Raw genomic sequence first — 20,725 nt, forward strand, 5'->3', positions numbered from 1 at the left:
GTTGTGCTATTAATTTCTATTTAAAAGTGAGATTCCTTTGAAGGACTAAACACATTATTTACGTATAGAAATGATTAATCGAAAATGACATGTCTTCCCTTTAAAAAAGAGGTTTATCAAGGAAAATTTCTTGTATTGTTGTTTTAAAAATCATGTTAACCTTTATTAAAAACGTTGGAGAGATATTTTGAGAAAACTGGCGTTAGGTCCAACAAACCTTCTTTTTTTAAAACCTAACGCTAGACATAAAGGTAAATTCAACGGAAATTTTCGACCACTCCCCCTTCTAATTAGTCGAAGCAAAATATCGGAATACCAAAAATCGTAAATTTGTAGTTTAGCCGCATTGACTTGAAGGGAAATAGATAAAGTGGAGTTACTCTGTAGTGACTTTATTGATGTTTAATGGATGTGTTGTTCTAAATAACTTACAAAAAATAGCAAATAAGGCGTAATCCTCCAGTTTTTACTCGGGTCAGTACACAAATAACAGTACTCTATAAAAGAAGCAAAGCTATACAAAAATTGCATCCCTGCTTTAAAAAAATAGCGTTTTTAATATTGTTGTTATATAACGACTGTGTACTAATATTGTATTATGTATATTACAGAAAAGATATGTTATAAGTATTTTATTATATGTATCAAAAGGTAAACTTAAAGCTATATTTTGTTTATATTTATTCTAGTCATATATGTACTCACACAAAGAACACAGTAGAAGAAAAGACGGAAAAGTGTACATCATTTCTTTCAAATACGTTACAAGGTTTTAGCCTGAACAGAACCTCGTCATTTCCTGGGATGAGTACAAACGATATCAACAACGCTTTGAACAAAATCATGTCATCTTCAGCAGATCAAGATAAAATCTGCTATTTCTTTAGGTAAGTATTAAGATAACCGTAGCACCTCGGAAATTACATAGAGTAAGCCTATCCTTCATGGAGTTATATCACATAAATTAGTTCTTTAAATGAAAATAACACTTTTTAAATTTTGTGCGTCCGAAGTGCTTTCTTTACCTTCATCTGGAACGCTCAATCACAAACATTTGAAAGTGGCCTTTCACTTAACCCACTGATATGTTATAAACTCGAGGACCATCAATACAAAATATTAAGAACCTATGAAAAGAACCTGGAATGTTTACAAAAACAGATCTAACCTTAATTGTTTTTTTTTCACAAACAAATGCTAAAGGGTTAAAATATAACCAATGTCTACCTTTGAATGTGATAAGTTTTGTAGAAAAAAAATGAGGCAGTGGTAAACATAAGAGCATATTTGAAAAAAGAGAATGGCTGTGCGAAATTTCAATTCTACTTATTTATTGTTGTTTATGAAATTGTTTCATAGTTAGAAAATAGATATACTTTACTTTAGAATGCAAATAAGTTTTGATTGGGACAGATATATTACATCATGGTCTAACAGAATTTGAAGTTAACACGTCTTTTGTCTGTTTTATAATAAGTTAGAAATTTTTTGCCATTTGGTAATCATGTTCGAATGTGAAATATCAAATATGAGGTAAACATCAATAAGACACACACAAAAAAAGAAGGAAAAAAAAAAGAAAAAAAAGAAAGAAAAGAAGATGAAAAATCAGCCTTTAAAAAGGACAGACAAGTGGACAGATGATGACATAGACTTTATCACAACCTATAGTCATGCATTGTTAAAACGTATTTGTGTTTTGATTTACTAATTCGAATGGTGATATGTATGGATTTGACAAACAAAGAAAGCATGTTTATCACTTCTAAGGATATGGTTGTATTTATTGTGATTTAAAGAGAATTGTTTGTTTAACGTAGTGACTAATAATCATACATTTGTAGAACGACATACATTTTGTTAGACGTATTTGATTTCATTTTCACGATATTTTGATATCTTCACTATAGGAATAAGGAATATGAAGTGACTGAGTGTTGTAGCGGATATCAAAATGGAACAGGCATATGCGACTCTCGTAAGTAAAGAGTTTTAATCATAGGCAGATATGTATATCTTACTAAACGGGCATTAGCTGTCAAATTCATTTCACTGATTTGACTCAAATGCTTGTATTTCATGTTAACATACTTAAACATGTATCAAAATTGCAAAAAGTCCAAAAGAAACAACGCATGGACTCATTATGATGTATCAGCATTTAGTGCGTTTTTTTTAAAGTCTAAACGCCATCCAACTAACCCGAAGACTGTCGATGTTCAATGAACCGATTTAAACATACACATAGATATAAACAGACAGACAAGCACGAGCAATCGTATAATGACGATTTTTCTAGGCCCTTTTTTAAAATTTCATGTTCGATTAAAAAGAAACGTAAATCATCGTTTTACCTTTATAAGAATGTTTTTTTTTTGTAAAAAGAAGCAGTCAACGAAATGGTCCTTCCTGGTTTCAATTTTCAATATTGTCATTCTTGTCCTTTTAACAACTGAACACGCTTAGCGTATGCGTTACCCAGCTCTAAATGTAAAATTGTAACCAAATTTATCATGCAATAATCACTCACATATCAAAATGTCATTGTCAGAATAAGAACTATTCGTATCTTTTAAGGCCATGAAAATTTGACATATTTTGAAATACATCTATAGTAAATATTCGTATATTTCAGCTATTTGTACAAATCCGTGCAAAAATGGTGGTGTGTGCTCAAAGCCTGAAATGTGTGACTGTGGGGCTGAGTTCACAGGAATAATGTGTGAAGACAAAAAGATATGTAAGTTTTAAACCAACAAATAACGAAAAACATAAATGAAAGACAGCAACAAGCACTGCATTACATGCTCCTGACTTGGGAAAGGCACATATATAATTGAAGTGTTCTGGTGGTCTAAATAAATGATGAAAAGATTTCAAACTATAAGTTTTCATTAACATGATCACTTGAAAATGTGGTGTTCTGTTTGTCTTACGATGAAGATTTTTTGTTATAAGTTTTCAACAACATGATCACTTGAAAAGGAAGTGATATGGTGGTCTTATGATGAAAAGATCCTATGCTAAACGTTTTCTTTAACATAATCACTTTAAAAGTAAGGGTTCTGGTGGTCTTATGATAAAAAAAAAGATCTTATGCTATAAGTATTGATCAAAGTAATCACTTTATAAGGAAAAGTATTTTCTTTGAACACTTTTAAAAATATAAAACATTCTTAATCTTTATTTTGTTACTTTCATCCAGATGCCGGCGACAATGAACGATACTGTTATAAAGGTCAAACTTGTGGCAGTGTCAAAGCCGAAGGTGCAGAAAATATACGTCTTCCACAAGCTGATTGTTGTGCTTTAGCAGATGCCCAAAGTTGGGGTGTAGGGAGCGAAACTTGTACAAAATGTATCAAGACAGAAGGAGGTATGTTAAACAATATAACAATCGTTTTGTTTATGTTGCCAGTAACATTTACCAAATTAACAATGTACTTCCGAAATACTCTATATAGCCCGGTAAACGAGTCTTATGTTATTATCTTTATTTTTGGGAGCCAACTTATCAAAAGAGTCATGCGAGCTATTGACACCATTCGATACCAGCTATTTAGACATGTTTATCTTCCTGAAACCCTTTGAAACATATCAATCAATGTTGGAAGCAATGATAAAAGCAATAACAGTAGAAGATACTTCCTAGAGTTCCCCATTCGTTCGAAAAAAATAGCAATTGGAGGAATAACTTGATTTTTTTCTTTTTTCAATTCTTCTGTTTTGAAACAACCTAGCCTAAAAGATTGAATATCATAGGAATTTTTGAGCAAAACACAATTTCAGTAGATTACCCAAGGCCACAATAATTAAAGTTAATGGAACGATCCAGCTTTTTCGCTCTTCTATTCTACCTTTAAGGTTACTTTTCACTGTTGTATTTAACAGGTACTAATTATATCTAAAGCTAAGATAGTGTCATATTACAGTCATTTTTTATACTAACATGTCCCATTGCCTTATTCAGGAACTGAAGGAATAATACAGCAAATGTTCAATCCGAACTTCAGAACCTGTTTTAACTTTGGACCTTTTTACTACCGTACATTTGATGGGTATGAGTTTGCATTCCCTGGTCTGTGTACATACACTTTGGCGATGGATAAAGGAAACGGAGGACAAACACCACTGTGGCATGTACAATCAAAGATTATCAGATGTGACTCAAGTGAAGACTGCCTAAAGGTAGGAGGAAGATATTGTATTAATGAAAAAACTTTGATTAAGATCAAAAGTGAAAACTTTTAAAGCATAAGAGCAATTGATATAGTCGCTGCCTACATAAAAAGTCACGAAAAATAATATCAAGCCCACAAGTATGTTCTGTGACTCCGGGGAACTACTTATTAACAGGAAAAAGTATCAACAATTTTTTTGGGAAATATTGTACAAACATAGATATAATCCAGTGGTATTGATTATTTATTGTCTTTGTGTTTTCTACATTACTAGTTAGTTGTTGGAGTCCAATTTTTATGGCAAATACTGTTTTTTGCATTATTAGTACGAAACACAAATACTGATTACTTTTTATTTTTGTAGAGATTTACGTTGCAAGTATCAGGGGAGACCATAACATTAGAAAATGGATTAGTGTATATTAACGATGCTGAATTTCCATTGATTTTGGAGACGCCCAAAGAAACACCAGGAAGAAGTATGATATTTATATATGATATTTAAAATAACTGTACCACTGACTATTAGTAATAAAAGGGAAAGTAAAATGTCAGTGACAACCACTTAAAAAAAGTTCGCTGAAAACTGACATCTGTTGGTCACTTTATAAATAAAATGAGACAGGGATATATACATAAATGAAAAATCAACTAAATGAAACACAATACACTAAAAAAAGCGATCATTAACAATAGTGTCTTAACAATATGACTAGCTCTATCCTCACGAAAGCTGTGAATAAATGTTAACAGGCTATTGAATATCTGGCCTAATACAAAGTTCCATAGAACTCCCCATCACCACCCACCACCAACAAAAAACTTCATAACTTTGGACAACTATGTCAACATTTAGTGTGCATTCAGTCCTCTGCCATTTTGACCTTATGTGAGTTGAAAACGTATAATAAAAACCAAATCATAGCTATGAAATAAGCACTTTACTCCTTGAAACAACGATTAAGATAACAGAAACATAGGTATTATATAAATACAAAATTAGTAAACAATACTGTATCAAAAAATGCTTGCAGGAACTGAAACATGATTTTGTCCTACACTAACACATAGGCAGTTGTACGCCCGAGTAAAACACATCATAAATCGACCTCATGAACAGTGCAGGATGGCAAGATCTTGTGCAATGACCAAAGTAAATTGGGATTGAATTTCAATATAAAAAAACCCATTTAAGTCTTGTTTCATTAGCAAACTGATATAAATCTTCTTTTTTAGAAGCAAAACTGAATTAGTTATTTATGAAATTTTGTTTAGCTCTTAGACATTTAAATACTCCATATTGTTACTAAATCTTATTTTTTTTAAATTAGCTGCAACAATAATGAAAAAAGGAGACTGGACTTTTGTAACCTGTCATATTGGAGTAAGCCTGAAAGTTGATAAATATTCAGCTATATATATCACATTAGATAAAAGTAGAATACAGGCTGGATCTGTTGCTGGTATTTGTGGTGACTTTGATGACAATCCTTCAAGTAAGTACAATCAAGTATACAAGAACTTTGAGTATATATATATTCTGCAAAATTAAACATCTAATAAGTCTTTAAAGATAAAAATGTTAGAATACTTTTTTTTCTATTTTATCACAGTACCATATTTCCTAGATACAAATACCCCAGAAAGGTCTTTTTCCTAATGACATGCAACAAATTAATATCATTACTGAAACAATAGTATAGTGTTGTAACTAGATACTTGTTTTATTTTTCTAAAGATGATAAAATGACAAGAACTGGAGACCCAGCACCAAATATTGTGTATGCTGCTAACACATGGACAGTAGCTAATGAGGCAACACAAGTAAGTCACTTATTTTTTTTAATATCTGACATATTCGAATTAATGTACTAATTTTTCAATTAATATAATTTACCATTTTTTAAGTAAAATTGAAATTTGAAAATTTAGACCAGAGTTATGTTTTCTTAATAAAATATTGACTTCCTTTCAGTGCCCAGGAGCAGGTGTGATGCAGGATTACTGTACAACATCACAAGACAAACAAAATGCTGAACAAGCTTGTTCTACTATTTTGTCTGGTATTTTCTCTGAATGTCATAAATTGGTAAGTTGCTTGATGTATTTAAAATTTAGAGGAATACAAAAAAAAATACTCCCTTGAAAATAAGGTGCAAAATATATCGATTGACGTTGATGATAATAATGAAAAACATAAACCTAGTTTGTTCTCCTCCAAAGATACGATACACCACACAATTAATATTTGCTGTATATTTAATGAAAAAAAATCAAGGCATAGAATAAATGTTAACTAGTATTGACACTCAAAGTTTTAAGTTGTACGAAATCTAAAATATGTGACATCACATAAACTTGAAATGTTATTGACATATTTCGATTGCTGTATCAAAAAATCAATTTACTTTTATAATAATAACAATAATAATAATAACAATAGTAATGCTAATAATAATGCTAATTATAATGCTATATTTCCAGGAGAGTCCATATTTCCTTTATAATCTATGTGTAAATGAAGTATGTAAAGCAGGCAATAACTCGGATACAGTGAAATGTGAATACAGTGGCAGATTTGCACAGTCCTGTGCAGCATTGGATGTTATTGTTTTCTGGAGATCTTCAAACTTCTGTCGTATGTCGATTTCTTATATTTTGATATTAGAAAATAAAATAAAATATTAAGAATGTTAAGAATATTTGTACATCGTTCAATGATTGTGTTGTGACGAGTATGTTGGTAGATGTCATGTATTCACTCTATTCAAAATCATCTATAAAACATAACGATTTCAACACTGAAATTCTGATTATTTCTGTAAATTGTGATGGTTGAGAATTCAAAGACAAAAATAGATGAATATCCAACATATGGTAATGAGCAAGGTGATCTGCAATAGTTGTTTTGAAAATGTATAAATGTATGATTTTTCTGGAAACTGGCTATTTTCTTAAGACTCGGCTTTTGCTAAATGAAGCAACTTAAAATTAATGTAACAATTGTAATCAACGAATGACACGCATTGTAAAGGTTTATTTTACTTTCAGCAAAAACATGTGAGGATGGAAAGGTTTATCGTGAATGTTCGTCAAAATGTCCCCGAACCTGTAAAACCCTTTACAGTGTGTTACCAGACAGTTGTATGGAGGATTGTGTGTCTGGATGTGAATGTCCAGTAGGTCAGTTCATACAGGATGGAGTTTGTGTGAAAGCAGACGAGTGTCAATGTGAATTCAACCGTAAACGATACAACAATGGAGAAACCATAAAGAACGGATGCAATGCATGGTCAGTATACATGCCAAAACAAAGGAAGTTACATTTTCACCATTCACTGTAAAGCAAACTAAAGGCACTTAACCTGTTGATAAGAAATCTTGCCGTACTACACTATAAACGTTTGAGTCTATAATTCACAAAAGATTTCATGCAGACCATCATAAACAGTACAGAAAGAAAAGATCTCATGCAATGCAAACAACAAACTGTACAGAATTTCAATCTTGAAAACACAAAAAAATGTGTTTATAGTTCTTCAAAGTATAAATTAGCAAAGTGATTTTAGTAGTGCTTCAAAGTATAAATTAGCGAAATGATTTTAGTAGTGCTTCAAAGTATAAATTAGCGAAATGATTTTAGTAGTGCTTTAAAGTATAAATTAGCGAAATGATTTTAGTAGTGTTTCAAAGAATAAATTAGCGAAATGATTTTAATAGTGCTTCAAGTATAAATTAGCGAAATGATTAAGTAGTGCTTCAAAGTATAAATTAGTGAAATGATTTTAATAGTGCTTCAAGTATAAATTAGCGAAATGATTTTAGTAGTGTGTCAAAGAATGAATTAGCGAAATGATTTTAGTAGTGTGTCAAAGAATAAATTAGCGAAATGATTTTAGTAGTGCTATAAAGTATAAATTAGCGAAATGATTTTATTAGTGTTTCAAAGAATAAATTAGCGAAATGATTTTAGTAGTGTTTCAAAAAATGAATTAGCGAAATGATTTTAGTAGTGTTTCAAAGAATAAATTAGCGAAATAATTTTGGTAGTGCTTCAAGTATAAATTAGCGAAATGATTTTAGTAGTGCTTCAAAAAATGAATTAGCGAAATGATTTTAGTAGTGTTTCAAAGAATAAATTAGCGAAATGATTTTAGTAGTGCTTCAAAGTATAAATTAGCGAAATGATTTTAGTAGTGCTTCAAAGTATAAATTAGCGAAGTGATTTTAGTAGTGTTTCAAAGAATAAATTAGCGAAATTTTAAATTAGCGAAATGATGCTCATCCTAAAAATAGCAGACGCAATGACTGTATGTTGTCCTTTTGATGCCTTTTGATTCAGAATGTTGCATTTTTGTCTTATTGACTTATACACGACATCTTCTTTTATTCATACTAACAAAATAGTTTAAATTAATATTTGCATTATTTCATTCAAACTATCATTATAGTAACTGGTAATGCATTGTCTTATATTTCAGCAAATGTACGTATGGACGATGGCAATGTACAGAAGATAAATGTTCAGAGATGTGCGAGATAGTTGGGATAAATCATGTTACAACGTTCGACAACTATCAGTATTCGTTTGCTCCTGCAAGTCAAAGCTGCACCTTTAGTGTTGTTATGGTATGCACTGTTTATATGTAGATTTCTAAATCTTAACCGCTAGTATTTATTTTATGGATATCATTATATATTTTGTTTAATGCAAACAAATCATGTAAAAGATATGTGAGAGAAGGACTTGAAAATAGCATAAACAAACGTAACAATTGGGATAGCTTTATACACTATAGTTATCAGTTGTTACATTACAAAATGAATAATAAAAAGTAAGGTATTTCATATATAAAATTGAAATGATAAGGGATTTAAACATCTAAGCGAATATAAACCAACTCATTTTTATTCCGAGACACCGCTTTATGACCTCTGTTCATCACACTTTCTGTCAATATCACTTTATTCCATCATCGGTGCTGACTCGAAGTTAAGCAATCAGCCACTTGCTCATTCACTCACTCAATCAATCATACTTTCATGAACAAAAATAAAACGTTACTAACCAGATATTTATTTATTTTTCATAAGGGTAAGATATATATAGAATTTGGAAGAGTTCTTAGATATATTTTTTGTTTTATTATTGAATTTATTTAATAGTTATTGTCTTTTTTTTATTTAAACAGCCTATTCCAGGGGTCACGGATGATCCAAGGTCAGATCTCAACATTGAAATGTCTACGGCAAGATGCCCGAATATGAAGGAAGACATATTTTGTTTGAACAAACTTGTAATTCAATACAGAAGTATGCGAGTCACTTTGGAGGGAGAAAAAGTACATATTTTTGATCAGGAAAATCCAGCCACCGGCGAACAAGAACTGAAAAATATTGACACTCAACCGTTTCATTCAAAACATATGTACATTAAATCAGCCAGTAATAAATACAGAATGGTGAAAGCATTTGGATTCAAGGTCTTATTTGACAAAAGAAGAGCTGTATACATTTATCTCGCTCCTTATTTTGCAAACAAAGTAAGCAATAAAACTATTTAGGCAATTTATTTTGATGTTATTGAACATTTTTTGTAATAATAAATATAATATCTGTGGATATTGATGCTCATTTGTTTCTTAGCAAGAATGATGATCGAGGTGAAAAGATGTTTGTTTATATTGTTAAGGAATTCGCTATTGTAAAGGAAGTCACTTTATCTTTATTTTATTTTGTCATTCTTCGACCTTAGAATAATCTACAAAATTGAGTTTCATTATGTTTTTCTCAGGTCATTGGTCTCTGTGGAAAATACAATTACCAGCAGGATGATGATTTCTGCACACAAAACGGAGTAGTTGAAACTAATGCTGTTAACTTCGTAGACCGTATGCGAAATGACGAGTGCCAAGTTAAAGAGCCAAGTATAGCTTCCAATCCAACTGAGGTATGACTGAACAGATATTATTAAAAAAAGATCCAAATTCAATAAATTATCGCGGATGATTATAGTTATTTGAATTGGTACACTATATGGTGCTTTCACTGACATGATATATAATACAGCAACATATGGGTCTAACTGTGTACCTATGCGTACGTACGACTCTCTGGAAATAATCCTTTCAATTCAAAACAGTCAGGTACAATAATATGTCATTAAAAGAGGGACGAAAGATACCAGAGGGACAGTCAAACTCATAGATCGAAAACAAACTGACAACGCCATGGCCAAAAATAAAAAGACAAACAGACAAATAATAGTACAGATGATTACCATGACCTTAAAGAAAAACGACGAAATCACATACAACAGTCCACAAAAATAAAAACACCAAAGGATAAAATTTGTTAAAAACTAAAATAACGTATATGCTGCTACCTCTCTTTAAGTTTTTTCAGATATATGCAATTCGCTTTTTCAGGATACCACTGCAAAACAAGAATGTATATTTTTGGATCCAGACCAAGGAACTCTTAATCCAGAGCAAGGATCACTATTCGGAACTTGTTTGGCAGTAACAGACAAAATACAATATTACTATGACAAATGCGTACAAGACAATCTTGCTAGGAATGGTATATCTATAAAAGAGGCAATGTGTGATATGGTTGCAGCCTTTGCAAGACACTGCTCGCTTCAAGGAGAAGCTATAGACTGGGGAAACTATGGCACTTTACAACAGGACTGTCGTAAGTTAGGCCGAAATTATCTTTTGTTATTGTTCAATGGGATTATTAAAAAATTAGTCGGAAGATGTTAGAATATATAAATAAAAGCAAATATTGAGTACAGGCCACAAAAGGGAACTTGATATAAAATGAGAAAGGTCATATTTTTTCAAGTTACAGATGAATCAAATATATCATATTACTGACCAGCAATTAAACAAAGAAAACTCATACCTTATTTATATAAAAAAAGTAATTTAAGTACTAAATCTTATGTAAATTTTATGAATGAGTAATTCACAAATATTAAATTTTTTGTTATTTATAATTGAGAATCGCAAACATTTTAATTTGAGGAGAAATTAATATAATTCAGCAGTTACAGCAATAAGATTTGCGATTTTAATGTTAGACATAGAGTTAATATTGAGGTAATAGATAAATAAGAAAAGAAGTTTATGTTTTCTTTTGTTTAGTTAAATGATGGGAATGATTTATTATCATGTATGATTTTTTTTCATTTGACCTTGTAGACGACTGGGTTTCCTGTAGTAACTTAAATGGAATGCAATACAAAGAATGCGGCAAATTGTGCAGTGGAAACTGTAGGGACTTTGAAATAGGAGATTCAAGTTGTGAAGAAGAATGCATTCCTGGCTGTCAATGTCCGGATGGAGAGTTTTTGGATGATCATGGAGAATGTGTAAAACGTTCAGATTGTACTTGCTATGATAAATACAGTTTTGGCAATAAAGTCTGGGAACATGGTGAAAATATCACAAGACAGTGTGCCATATGGTGAATATTATTATATAATAATTCATGTTTCAAGTTTGAATTTCCTGCAAACGTATTATTTATCTTTTACTATATAACTGTCATATAAGTGAGAGGTTTAGCTAGCTATAAAACCAGGTTTCATCCACCATTTTCTACACAAGGAAATGCCTGTACCAAGCCAGGAATATGACAGTTGTTTTCCATTCGTTTGATCTGTTTGCGCTTTTGATTTTTCCACTTGATTAGGGACTTTCCTTTTCGAATTTTCCTTGGAGTTTGGTATTTTTGTTATTTTACTTTTTACCGGTGATACTTAATTTAAATATTAACAGGTGAAAGTGTTCATATTTGATCTTAAATGGCCATTTACAAATGTTTTTTTATGTGGTTAAATAATTAATATTTTAATTTAGGATGTTACACGTCTTCTGATTGGCTGAGAGCTTTTTGTCTATCAGCTCATAGACATAATTTTGTCATGTGACCGTGACGTCATCAACGTTTTTTTGTCATGATTTACTCCTTAAAATAGAATTTAGAATTAAATTTTAAGGAATGACTGTAATATTTTTTCTGTCTATTCGAAATAACCTAAAAAATGTGGTGCACACTTTTAGATTACACGCTACGCGGGTTATTCAGTGTGCACCACATTTTTGATGTTATTTCTTCATAGACAGAAAAAAATATTACAGTCATTCCTTAAATAAAAAATAGTCTTACCCCAAAAATGTCACATTAATGCAAAAGGTGTTAAGAGATTTTTAAGATACAATTGTGTAAAATTCAAACACTTTTTTTAGTTATGAAACTATCTGAGAGATTATTATCTTTTGAACCTGAGACCACCCCCAGTTTTTGGTGGGGTTCGTGTTGCTTAGTCTTTAGTTTTCTATGTTGTGTCATCTGTACTATTATTTGTCTATTTGTCTTTTTATTTTTGGCCATGGCGTTGTCAGTTTGTTTTCGATCTATGAGTTTGACTGTCCCTCTGGTATCTTTCGTCCCTCTTTTGAACAATTTTGTTTGATAGATATAATTTTTTTAAAACTTTTCCAATTAAGCAACAACCAATATTTAACTTTATTATACCTCCTCTATTATTTTTTGTGTTTGATATTTTTTAAATAGTAGTTGTAACTAGTATTTAATAAGAACTAGTATAAAGTTTAACAATAAATATAACAATGTTTGATGGCACGGAAGTGTAGAAAACTTTTAAATATACCAAATGCCATTCTAAAATGCTTTGTAACATCATTATATATTATAGCACATGTCTGGACGGTGCATGGGATTGTGATCATAATGAATGTGAAGATATTGTATGCCCAAAAAATCAACAGTACATTGAAGCCGACTCAATATGCAATGTACACAAGACCTGTGCAAATATCGATTTGAAGATGACATGCAATGACAACACACACTACAAAGGTTGTGGTTGTACCAATGGTACAGTAATGGCACCTGATGTAAGTATTTATATTATTATTAGTATGAAAATAATTAAGATGTAGTGTGATTGTCGATGTGACATCTTTTCATAAAGACCAAAGGACAAAGAAATGTTTTCAGCTTATTTACCTGTAGACTCTTTTTTGCAATTGTTGATTTCTGTTTATTGTTAAATATCAACTTACCGCATGCAAATAAATATTTTCTACTGGGCCTATTGACAACGAGTATTCTGTTAGTTGACAAACGAGCTTACTGTCAAAAGCAGACTCACCCTCGGGACCGTTAAATATAGACAGCAGTATTTATCTGATGTTAAAATTTCATGAATCGAAAAATCAAGGCAATAAACACAACCTACGGGAATCACATGAACTCCAAAAGGAGCGAGACCGGTTGCGTCTATAGGAGAAACGTCTACTTCTATGCATGCACCGCCCACTAAGTGAATCCACGTGAGTCTTAATGTCAAAATCGGGAAAAGTACACAATCGGTTAAATATCAGATTAGACAACAAAAGTAGACCTGATCATGGTCTGGAGCAGACATGTCAACAGGCCTGCACCAGTAATTAAAATGCAGACCTAATGTCTGGTCTGCCAAAGATAAAATCAACTTGCTTGTCTGCTCCAAAATATATCAAGTTAATTTGAAAGCAGTCAAAATTTCTGCTCAGAATTAACTTTCGTACATCCATCTGTATCTTCTCATACTTTTTTCATTTAATTTACTTTCTGTTTACATAATGATGCTTTTTTATAATCCTTACACAATCTGTAAATTTTTCACAAACTTTAGCTTGAAATGAAGCTCGGTGACCTATAATTTTTATCATATTTTTGAAATAACACGATATAAACTACATTTTTGCCATGTATGAAAAAACTCTGTCATCATTTTTTTTCACACAAATACTTCTTCACATTGGCAATCGATTTTCTATCCTCTAGTTTGCTATTCTTTCATGATTTATTTACATACATTGTCCGAAAAAATTGAGAATTTTGCAGGAGCGATAGATCAAACGTGATGTTGCAAACACGCTTATCATTTCGATTTCTACATGGTTTTTAATAATAAAATTACTAGCAAAACAAAGAAACAACATAACAATGAATATAAATGAAAAGGAGATGATTTGTATGCACAAATCTTATAGTATATTATACTTTTTAGGGATCATGCGTTCAACCAGAGAGATGTCCTTGTATGTATGGTCATGACTACTATAAAGAAGGCGAAGAAGTTACAATTAAGTGTGTCAGAATGTGAGTACAAAAATATGAAACGCTATCAAGTATTCACTAATTAAAGTATTAGTATAAATTGAAACTATTAACATTGTTGGAATGTTTATTTCAACTTTATTGTGATATTGACATTTGTAGCTTCATCTTTGTTAACTTGAGGTCAAACATAGAGGATTTGTATTATGAAACATAATGACTGGAAATACTAAGTATACCTTATTGTTCTTATTTTTGTTTGAATATCACCAAACTATTTCATATCAGCTTAAAAAAACTAAAATCACTGTGTTATACTATTATAAGTTAATATGTAGATTCAAAGTTTTAATAAATATACTTAATACGAATTGCAGGAAATGCCAAAATCGACATTTCATCAAGGTTGGAGAAGTGGACTGCCCAGGTAATTATTTAACAGCCGATTAGGTTCTTCGTTATTGAACACATTTATATTCACTAAGTATTTGTCAGAAAACTTTTGGTAAAAGTTGAAAAAAGGGGAAACAAAATAAATGACCACTCTGGTGTAAGGGTATTTTACAGCAATATTTTCTTCTGTACATTTCAGATACAATGAAATTGCCTCTTATTGGTATTCTAGTGTTTCTTGGTAACAGCCTGGTGAATATTTCTTTATTTAAAGAATAAAACTATAATGTAAAGCCTTTTTCATGTCATTTTCTTTCATGAATTTTGCTTGAGAACGGTTTATTTAATTTTTTATTCTATAACTATATATCATTTGCATTTTAGGTACTTGCTGGGTATATGGGGATCCTCATTACACAACTTTTGATGGCAAGGGCTATGCATTCCAAGGATCTTGTAAATATTTTCTGGTAGCAACAGACGATAATTCATTTAGTGTAACAGTGGAAAATGTTCCTTGTGGGACAACGAGTGTAACATGTACCAAATCCACTGTAATAACAATTAAAAGTACCATAATCCATCTTATACGTGGTGAACAAGTAAAGATAGGAAATACACCACTAACTAGTGACCAGTACAATAGTGAAGGACTGGTTGTTAGTACACATAGCTACTGGACAGTGATAAAAGCCACATCATTGGGAATTGCAGTATTGTGGGATGGAGGTACTTGTTTTAATAAAAATAAACAAAATATATTAGACAAGTGTTATATATATTTCAAACACCTAAATTATTTGCGGGTAATAGCGGAAATGTTGTTGAGGATATCCATAAAAAGCATTGCTTGTCACTTCCGGTCAATTTTGATCGTTGGTTTATTGTTTTTTTTTCTCAGTATTGTTGTCAGGAATTTTCATTTTGTTTAATTTGTCCGAGCTGTTCAGGTCGACCAGTGTCTAAAGTGCTCAAAAATTGAAATATGAAGTCTTAAAATATCAACAAAATTTTATTTTTATATATTAAGTATAACATATTTCATACCAATGCTGACATTATAAACACAAGACGTTCTCCGAAGGGTTATATATATAGTATGACATGCATTCTCTGAGGGGTTATGTTGTTATGTATTCGAGGGCTATGTAAATTGATGTGTCATCATCTATTTTTCATATATTTTGAACACTATATTATATGTAGCATTTTCACAAGGACCGATATTTAGACCACAACTTATCATTAAGCTGTACCTTTCAGTATTTGGGTCAACATATGCTTTGTTTTTATAGTTATTTCCGACCTCTTTTTCAAAATATGTTTCTGTCAATTCCGTCAATTCATCCTTATTATTCAACTGTGCATATTAGAAATTTGCTAAAATGTTTTTGTGAAATGTTTTATTTCTAATTTTTGAATATTGGTTATGATATTCATTCAGTCTACCTTGTAAAGTTTAAACTTTTATATATTCCATAACGATCATTAACGTCATAATGAAAACATCAATATTTAGATTATTTGGGTAGTGTACTAAAGGACAGGTTTCCTACATCAGGGAAAGAAAAAAAATAACGTTTTGTATTAAATTAAACTATACCATTTGATATTAAGAATGTTCATTGGTTTGTCCTTGATAATGAATACATTTGTTTTCCTTTTAAAGGAACCAGGGTTGAAGTCAGCTTGAATAAAACACAATGGATGGGCAAAGTAAAGGGACTTTGTGGAAATTTTGACGGATTGTCTGAATCAGGAGAAATGGTGACCAAAGAAGGTAGTGAAACAACATCAATAATTGAATTTGCCAAAAGTTGGACGGTTGATACAACATGTGATGATTCAGTAACTGCTGAATCTACTGAAGGTCCTTGTACTGTAAGTAATGGGTTTTTTTTCTATTTGTGTTTTGACAGTTGTCTTTTTATTTTAAAAGTATAAACAATTCAGTAAGTCATCCACGAATTTATCATTAAATTTATTCACTACGAAACATCAAACATTATAAAAGATGAAAAGGTTTCTTTTTAATTGAGCTTGAACCGATAATAAGACAGTACTTTATCATCTAGGCCGGGTTTTCTAATAAATGATACGACAATAATTTACTCGGTTGATATCCAGTTGACACTTTTCTATATTATGTTTACAGCGTTTAAAGTAATGGACAATGTAAGACAAAAACTTAACAAAATAATTACGAAATCAATTTTAAGTGGTAGGTTTGCTCCTAAATATTCTTACTGGTTTCTTGAAAAAACAAAATTTTAAAAGTAAGCAAACTTAACTCTCGTTAGTTAAATTGAAATCGAAGTCCTAATCGAATAATTAGATATCTACTTCAAAAACATATGCCAAGCTCTTTCTTATCTTATGTGTGTGCTGGTCTAAAAGGAGCAGGCATCAATTTCAATTACTTGTACGAGACGATTTTAATTTTGAAATTATCAATTTCCCCCACCTTAGTAGCAATATACCAACTTCACCTGCATACGGGATATACATTTCCCAACTTATTCGGTATTCAAGAGCTTGCAGCTCCTACTCAGACTTTGTAAATCGTCACCAGTGTCTGGAAAGAAAGTTGATGAACCAGGGGTATGTCAAAGAACGTCTCGTCCTTTTTCTAAAAAAGTTCATCGGAAGGTACCAAGACCTTGTTGATAAATATTCCGTATCAACTTCACAAATAATACACGATGGTCTTGAAGTATATATTCTGCGTACTGACATTGTTTATCATCTTAATAACGTGTTATAGTATTCTTTTATTTGTCCTTATTAATATTACATTTACTGTTAAGTCTGTGTTTTGTGATATCCATTTGACGTGACTCTGTACTTATGTATCCCGTCATACTTTATAGTATACTAGTATATATTTGTGTTTAGGGGCCGGCTGAAGTACGCCTCCGGGTGCGGGAATTTCTCGCTGCATTGAAAATCCATTGGTAGCCTTCGGCTGTTGTCTGCTCTTTGGTCGGGTTGTTGTCTCTTTGACACATTCCCCATTTCCATTCTCAATTTTATTGGAACGACAAAATAATTATACACCACGCAACGAGTTGCGGAGGGTATAATGTTTTTGACCCGTCCGTCCGTCCGTCTGTCCGTCCGTCAGTCCGTCCGTCAGTCCGTCAGTTCTATTTCTTGTCATCGCAACTCCTCTTAAACCACACAACAGAATTTCACGAAACCTTTTTAGATAATAAGGACATACTATGTAGTTGTGCATATCGACAGGAAATTACGATTCATTTTTTTTTCTAGGAGTTACGCTCCTTTGAACTTATTTACTTTAATGTACTACTGCAACAGTTTGTCATCGCAACTCCTCTCAAACCACACAACAGAATTTCATGAAACCTTTTCAGATAATAAGGAAATACTACGTAGATGTGCATATCGACAGGAAGTTACGATTCAATTTTTTTCCAGGAGTTACGCCCCTTTGAACTTATTTGCCCACTGTACTACTGCAACCTTTTGTCATCGCAACTCCTCTCAAACCACACAACATAATTTCATGAAACCTTTTCAGATAATAAGGACATATTACGTAGATGTGCATATCGACAGGAAATTACGATTGAATTTTTTTTCCAGGATTTACGCCACTTTGAACTTATTTGCCCAATATACTACTGCAACCTTTTGTCATCTCAACTCCTCTCAAACCACACAACAGAATTTCATGAAAACTTTTCAGATAATAAGGACATACTACGTAGATGTGCATATCGACAGGAAATTACGATTCAAATTTTTTTCCAGGAGTTACGCCTCTTTGAACTTTTTTGCCCAATATACTACTGCAACCCTTTTGTCATCGCAACTCCTCTCAAACCACACAACAGAATTTCATGAAACCTTTTCAGATAATAAGGAAATACTACGTAGATGTGCATATCGACAGGAAATTACGATTCAAATTTTTTTCCAGGAGTTACGCCTCTTTGAACTTTTTTGCCCAATATACTACTGCAACCCTTTTGTCATCGCAACTCCTCTCAAACCACACAACAGAATTTCATGAAACTGTGTAGATAATAAGGACATACTATGTAGATGTGCATATTGACAGGAAATTATGATTCAATTTTTTTTCTGATACAATTTTTTTTTCTTACACTTATTTTATTTCTCCAATGACAATGTGGGGACGTGGGGTATGTGAGCGCGCTCACTAACGTTCTTTAATTTTATTTTATTAATATTGCTTTTACTGTTAAGTCTGTTTTTTTTATATCTAGTTGACGTGACTCTGCACTTATGTATCCCGTCATACTTTGAACGACAAAATTATTTTATATCTACCTGTGTGACGTCAAACGCGCTACTCTACGCCAGTACTTATAACCTTCCATCCTTTATGGGTGTATTTTACATAGATAAATAAAATCGTATAATAAAAAGCAAAATGAGGATGTTAAATTTGATGTATGCCTTTTTGTGCTTCTTTGTTATATTTTTTTTTTATAGTGATTAAGATTATAACACAATGTTGACTGCTGTACCCCTATTTTTGACATTTTTACCTATTGTGTCTGTTTGTTTTGTTCACGCATCGTTGTCAATATAATGAAATTTGATGCGACTGTCATAAAAATGAGAGGTTTAGCTAGCTGTAAAACCAAGTTCAATCCACCATTTTCTACATAAGAAAATGCCTGTACAAGTCAGGAATATGACAGTTGTTATCCATTCGTTTGATGTGTTTGAGCTTTTGATTCTGTCAGGTTGATTAGGCACTTTCCTTTTTGAATTTTCCTCGGAGTTCAGTATTTTTGTGATTTTACTTTTTTTGTATAAATATTTATCATACAAAATAATTCTATAGTGTCTTTTTCCTGTAATTTCATAATTACCTGTTTTTCCTTTTACAGGGTGCTCTATCAAACAGATTAAAATGGGCCGAAGCTTCTTGTAACATCATTAACGAAGATCTCTTTAAAGAATGTAGACAAGCAATTGTTGGTGGTGAATCAAAAGTGGAAGAGTACTACAAAAATTGTTTATATGATTCATGCAAGTATGTCATTTATTGGTCAGTATTCAATTGACCTGTTTATAAAAAATACAAACCAGAAAGACAAATGGTCAAATTTACTGATTGAAAATGCTAGCTCGCAGAGTGTGATATTATGTTTTCAGTTCAATCAAATAAACAATAAAACCATAACTTTGTTATATCTCATTAGAGTAAAGGATAACATTCTGGATAGGTCGTCAGGAAAATGTTTTCTTAAAGTATCGATAGTTAACGCTTGATACGTTTTTCTCTATATTTATTCGGCTGCCATGATAAGACAGCGAAAACCTTCGTTTCTTTTTCTCATTCGAAAGATCTTTAGGAGTACATACAATCTCATTCTTTTTTTCTTGCAATAGTATACAAAAGTTTGACTTGTTTTACTCTTTACACAAGTGTACCCCATTCTAAGCTTAAAGATTGAAAAAACTAGTCCTACTTTGTTTAATAAAAAAGAAGATACAAATATCATCATCTTACATCATCAAAATGTTTGATTTTGTTTTATTGACAATATATTTGTTACGTTTGGAGGACGTGTTTTTGAACAAATAATCGACATCCCTATGGGAACAAATTGTTTTCATCTTTCTTCCGACTTTTGCCTTTATTTATACGAGACAGACATCATACAGGAGCTTCCCAGGAAGACTGGAAAGACTGCTACATATCCATATGAACTTCGTGAAATAAAAAAAATGAATGAAATAAATGATATAATATATATCTCCTATATTTAAGATGTGATAGCGGCGGTGACTGTGAATGTTTGTGTACTGCTGTTGCTATGTTTGCTGAGAAATGTAATGAAGTCGGTAAACCAGTCAAATGGAGGAATCCAAGATTTTGTCGTAAGTTTTTTTTAAATTCTGTAAAACTGTTTATTTTCATGTTTTTAATTACTATCATGCAATATATATACCCTTTGATTTTTTGCTAGTAAGGGGTATCCAAAGACACACTTTTACAAAGTTGT

The 20,725-nt window shown here is 31.6% G+C and overlaps 1 protein-coding gene across 1 annotated transcript in view; it reads left to right on the forward strand.

Annotated features, from left to right (window-relative positions):
* The window catches only part of LOC127727795 (mucin-16-like), a 198,982-nt gene that overhangs the window by 7,022 nt on the left and 171,235 nt on the right, over positions 1–20,725 (forward strand). Inside the window, exons 2-24 of the mRNA XM_052234911.1 lie at positions 690–887; positions 1,911–1,978; positions 2,636–2,740; positions 3,206–3,376; positions 3,971–4,188; positions 4,546–4,660; positions 5,513–5,677; positions 5,920–6,005; positions 6,157–6,270; positions 6,666–6,819; positions 7,233–7,473; positions 8,663–8,810; positions 9,374–9,724; positions 9,976–10,131; positions 10,610–10,877; positions 11,390–11,654; positions 12,910–13,111; positions 14,272–14,363; positions 14,699–14,748; positions 15,099–15,443; positions 16,384–16,595; positions 19,604–19,749; positions 20,491–20,600. Of these exons, the coding sequence (XP_052090871.1) occupies positions 690–887; positions 1,911–1,978; positions 2,636–2,740; positions 3,206–3,376; positions 3,971–4,188; positions 4,546–4,660; positions 5,513–5,677; positions 5,920–6,005; positions 6,157–6,270; positions 6,666–6,819; positions 7,233–7,473; positions 8,663–8,810; positions 9,374–9,724; positions 9,976–10,131; positions 10,610–10,877; positions 11,390–11,654; positions 12,910–13,111; positions 14,272–14,363; positions 14,699–14,748; positions 15,099–15,443; positions 16,384–16,595; positions 19,604–19,749; positions 20,491–20,600 (3,980 nt within the window). The remainder of the gene's footprint in view (positions 1–689; positions 888–1,910; positions 1,979–2,635; positions 2,741–3,205; positions 3,377–3,970; positions 4,189–4,545; positions 4,661–5,512; positions 5,678–5,919; positions 6,006–6,156; positions 6,271–6,665; positions 6,820–7,232; positions 7,474–8,662; positions 8,811–9,373; positions 9,725–9,975; positions 10,132–10,609; positions 10,878–11,389; positions 11,655–12,909; positions 13,112–14,271; positions 14,364–14,698; positions 14,749–15,098; positions 15,444–16,383; positions 16,596–19,603; positions 19,750–20,490; positions 20,601–20,725) is intronic.

This window comes from Mytilus californianus, unplaced genomic scaffold (genome assembly GCF_021869535.1).
Source record: "Mytilus californianus isolate M0D057914Y unplaced genomic scaffold, xbMytCali1.0.p SCAF_2, whole genome shotgun sequence".
Taxonomy (NCBI): Eukaryota; Metazoa; Mollusca; class Bivalvia; order Mytilida; family Mytilidae; genus Mytilus; species Mytilus californianus.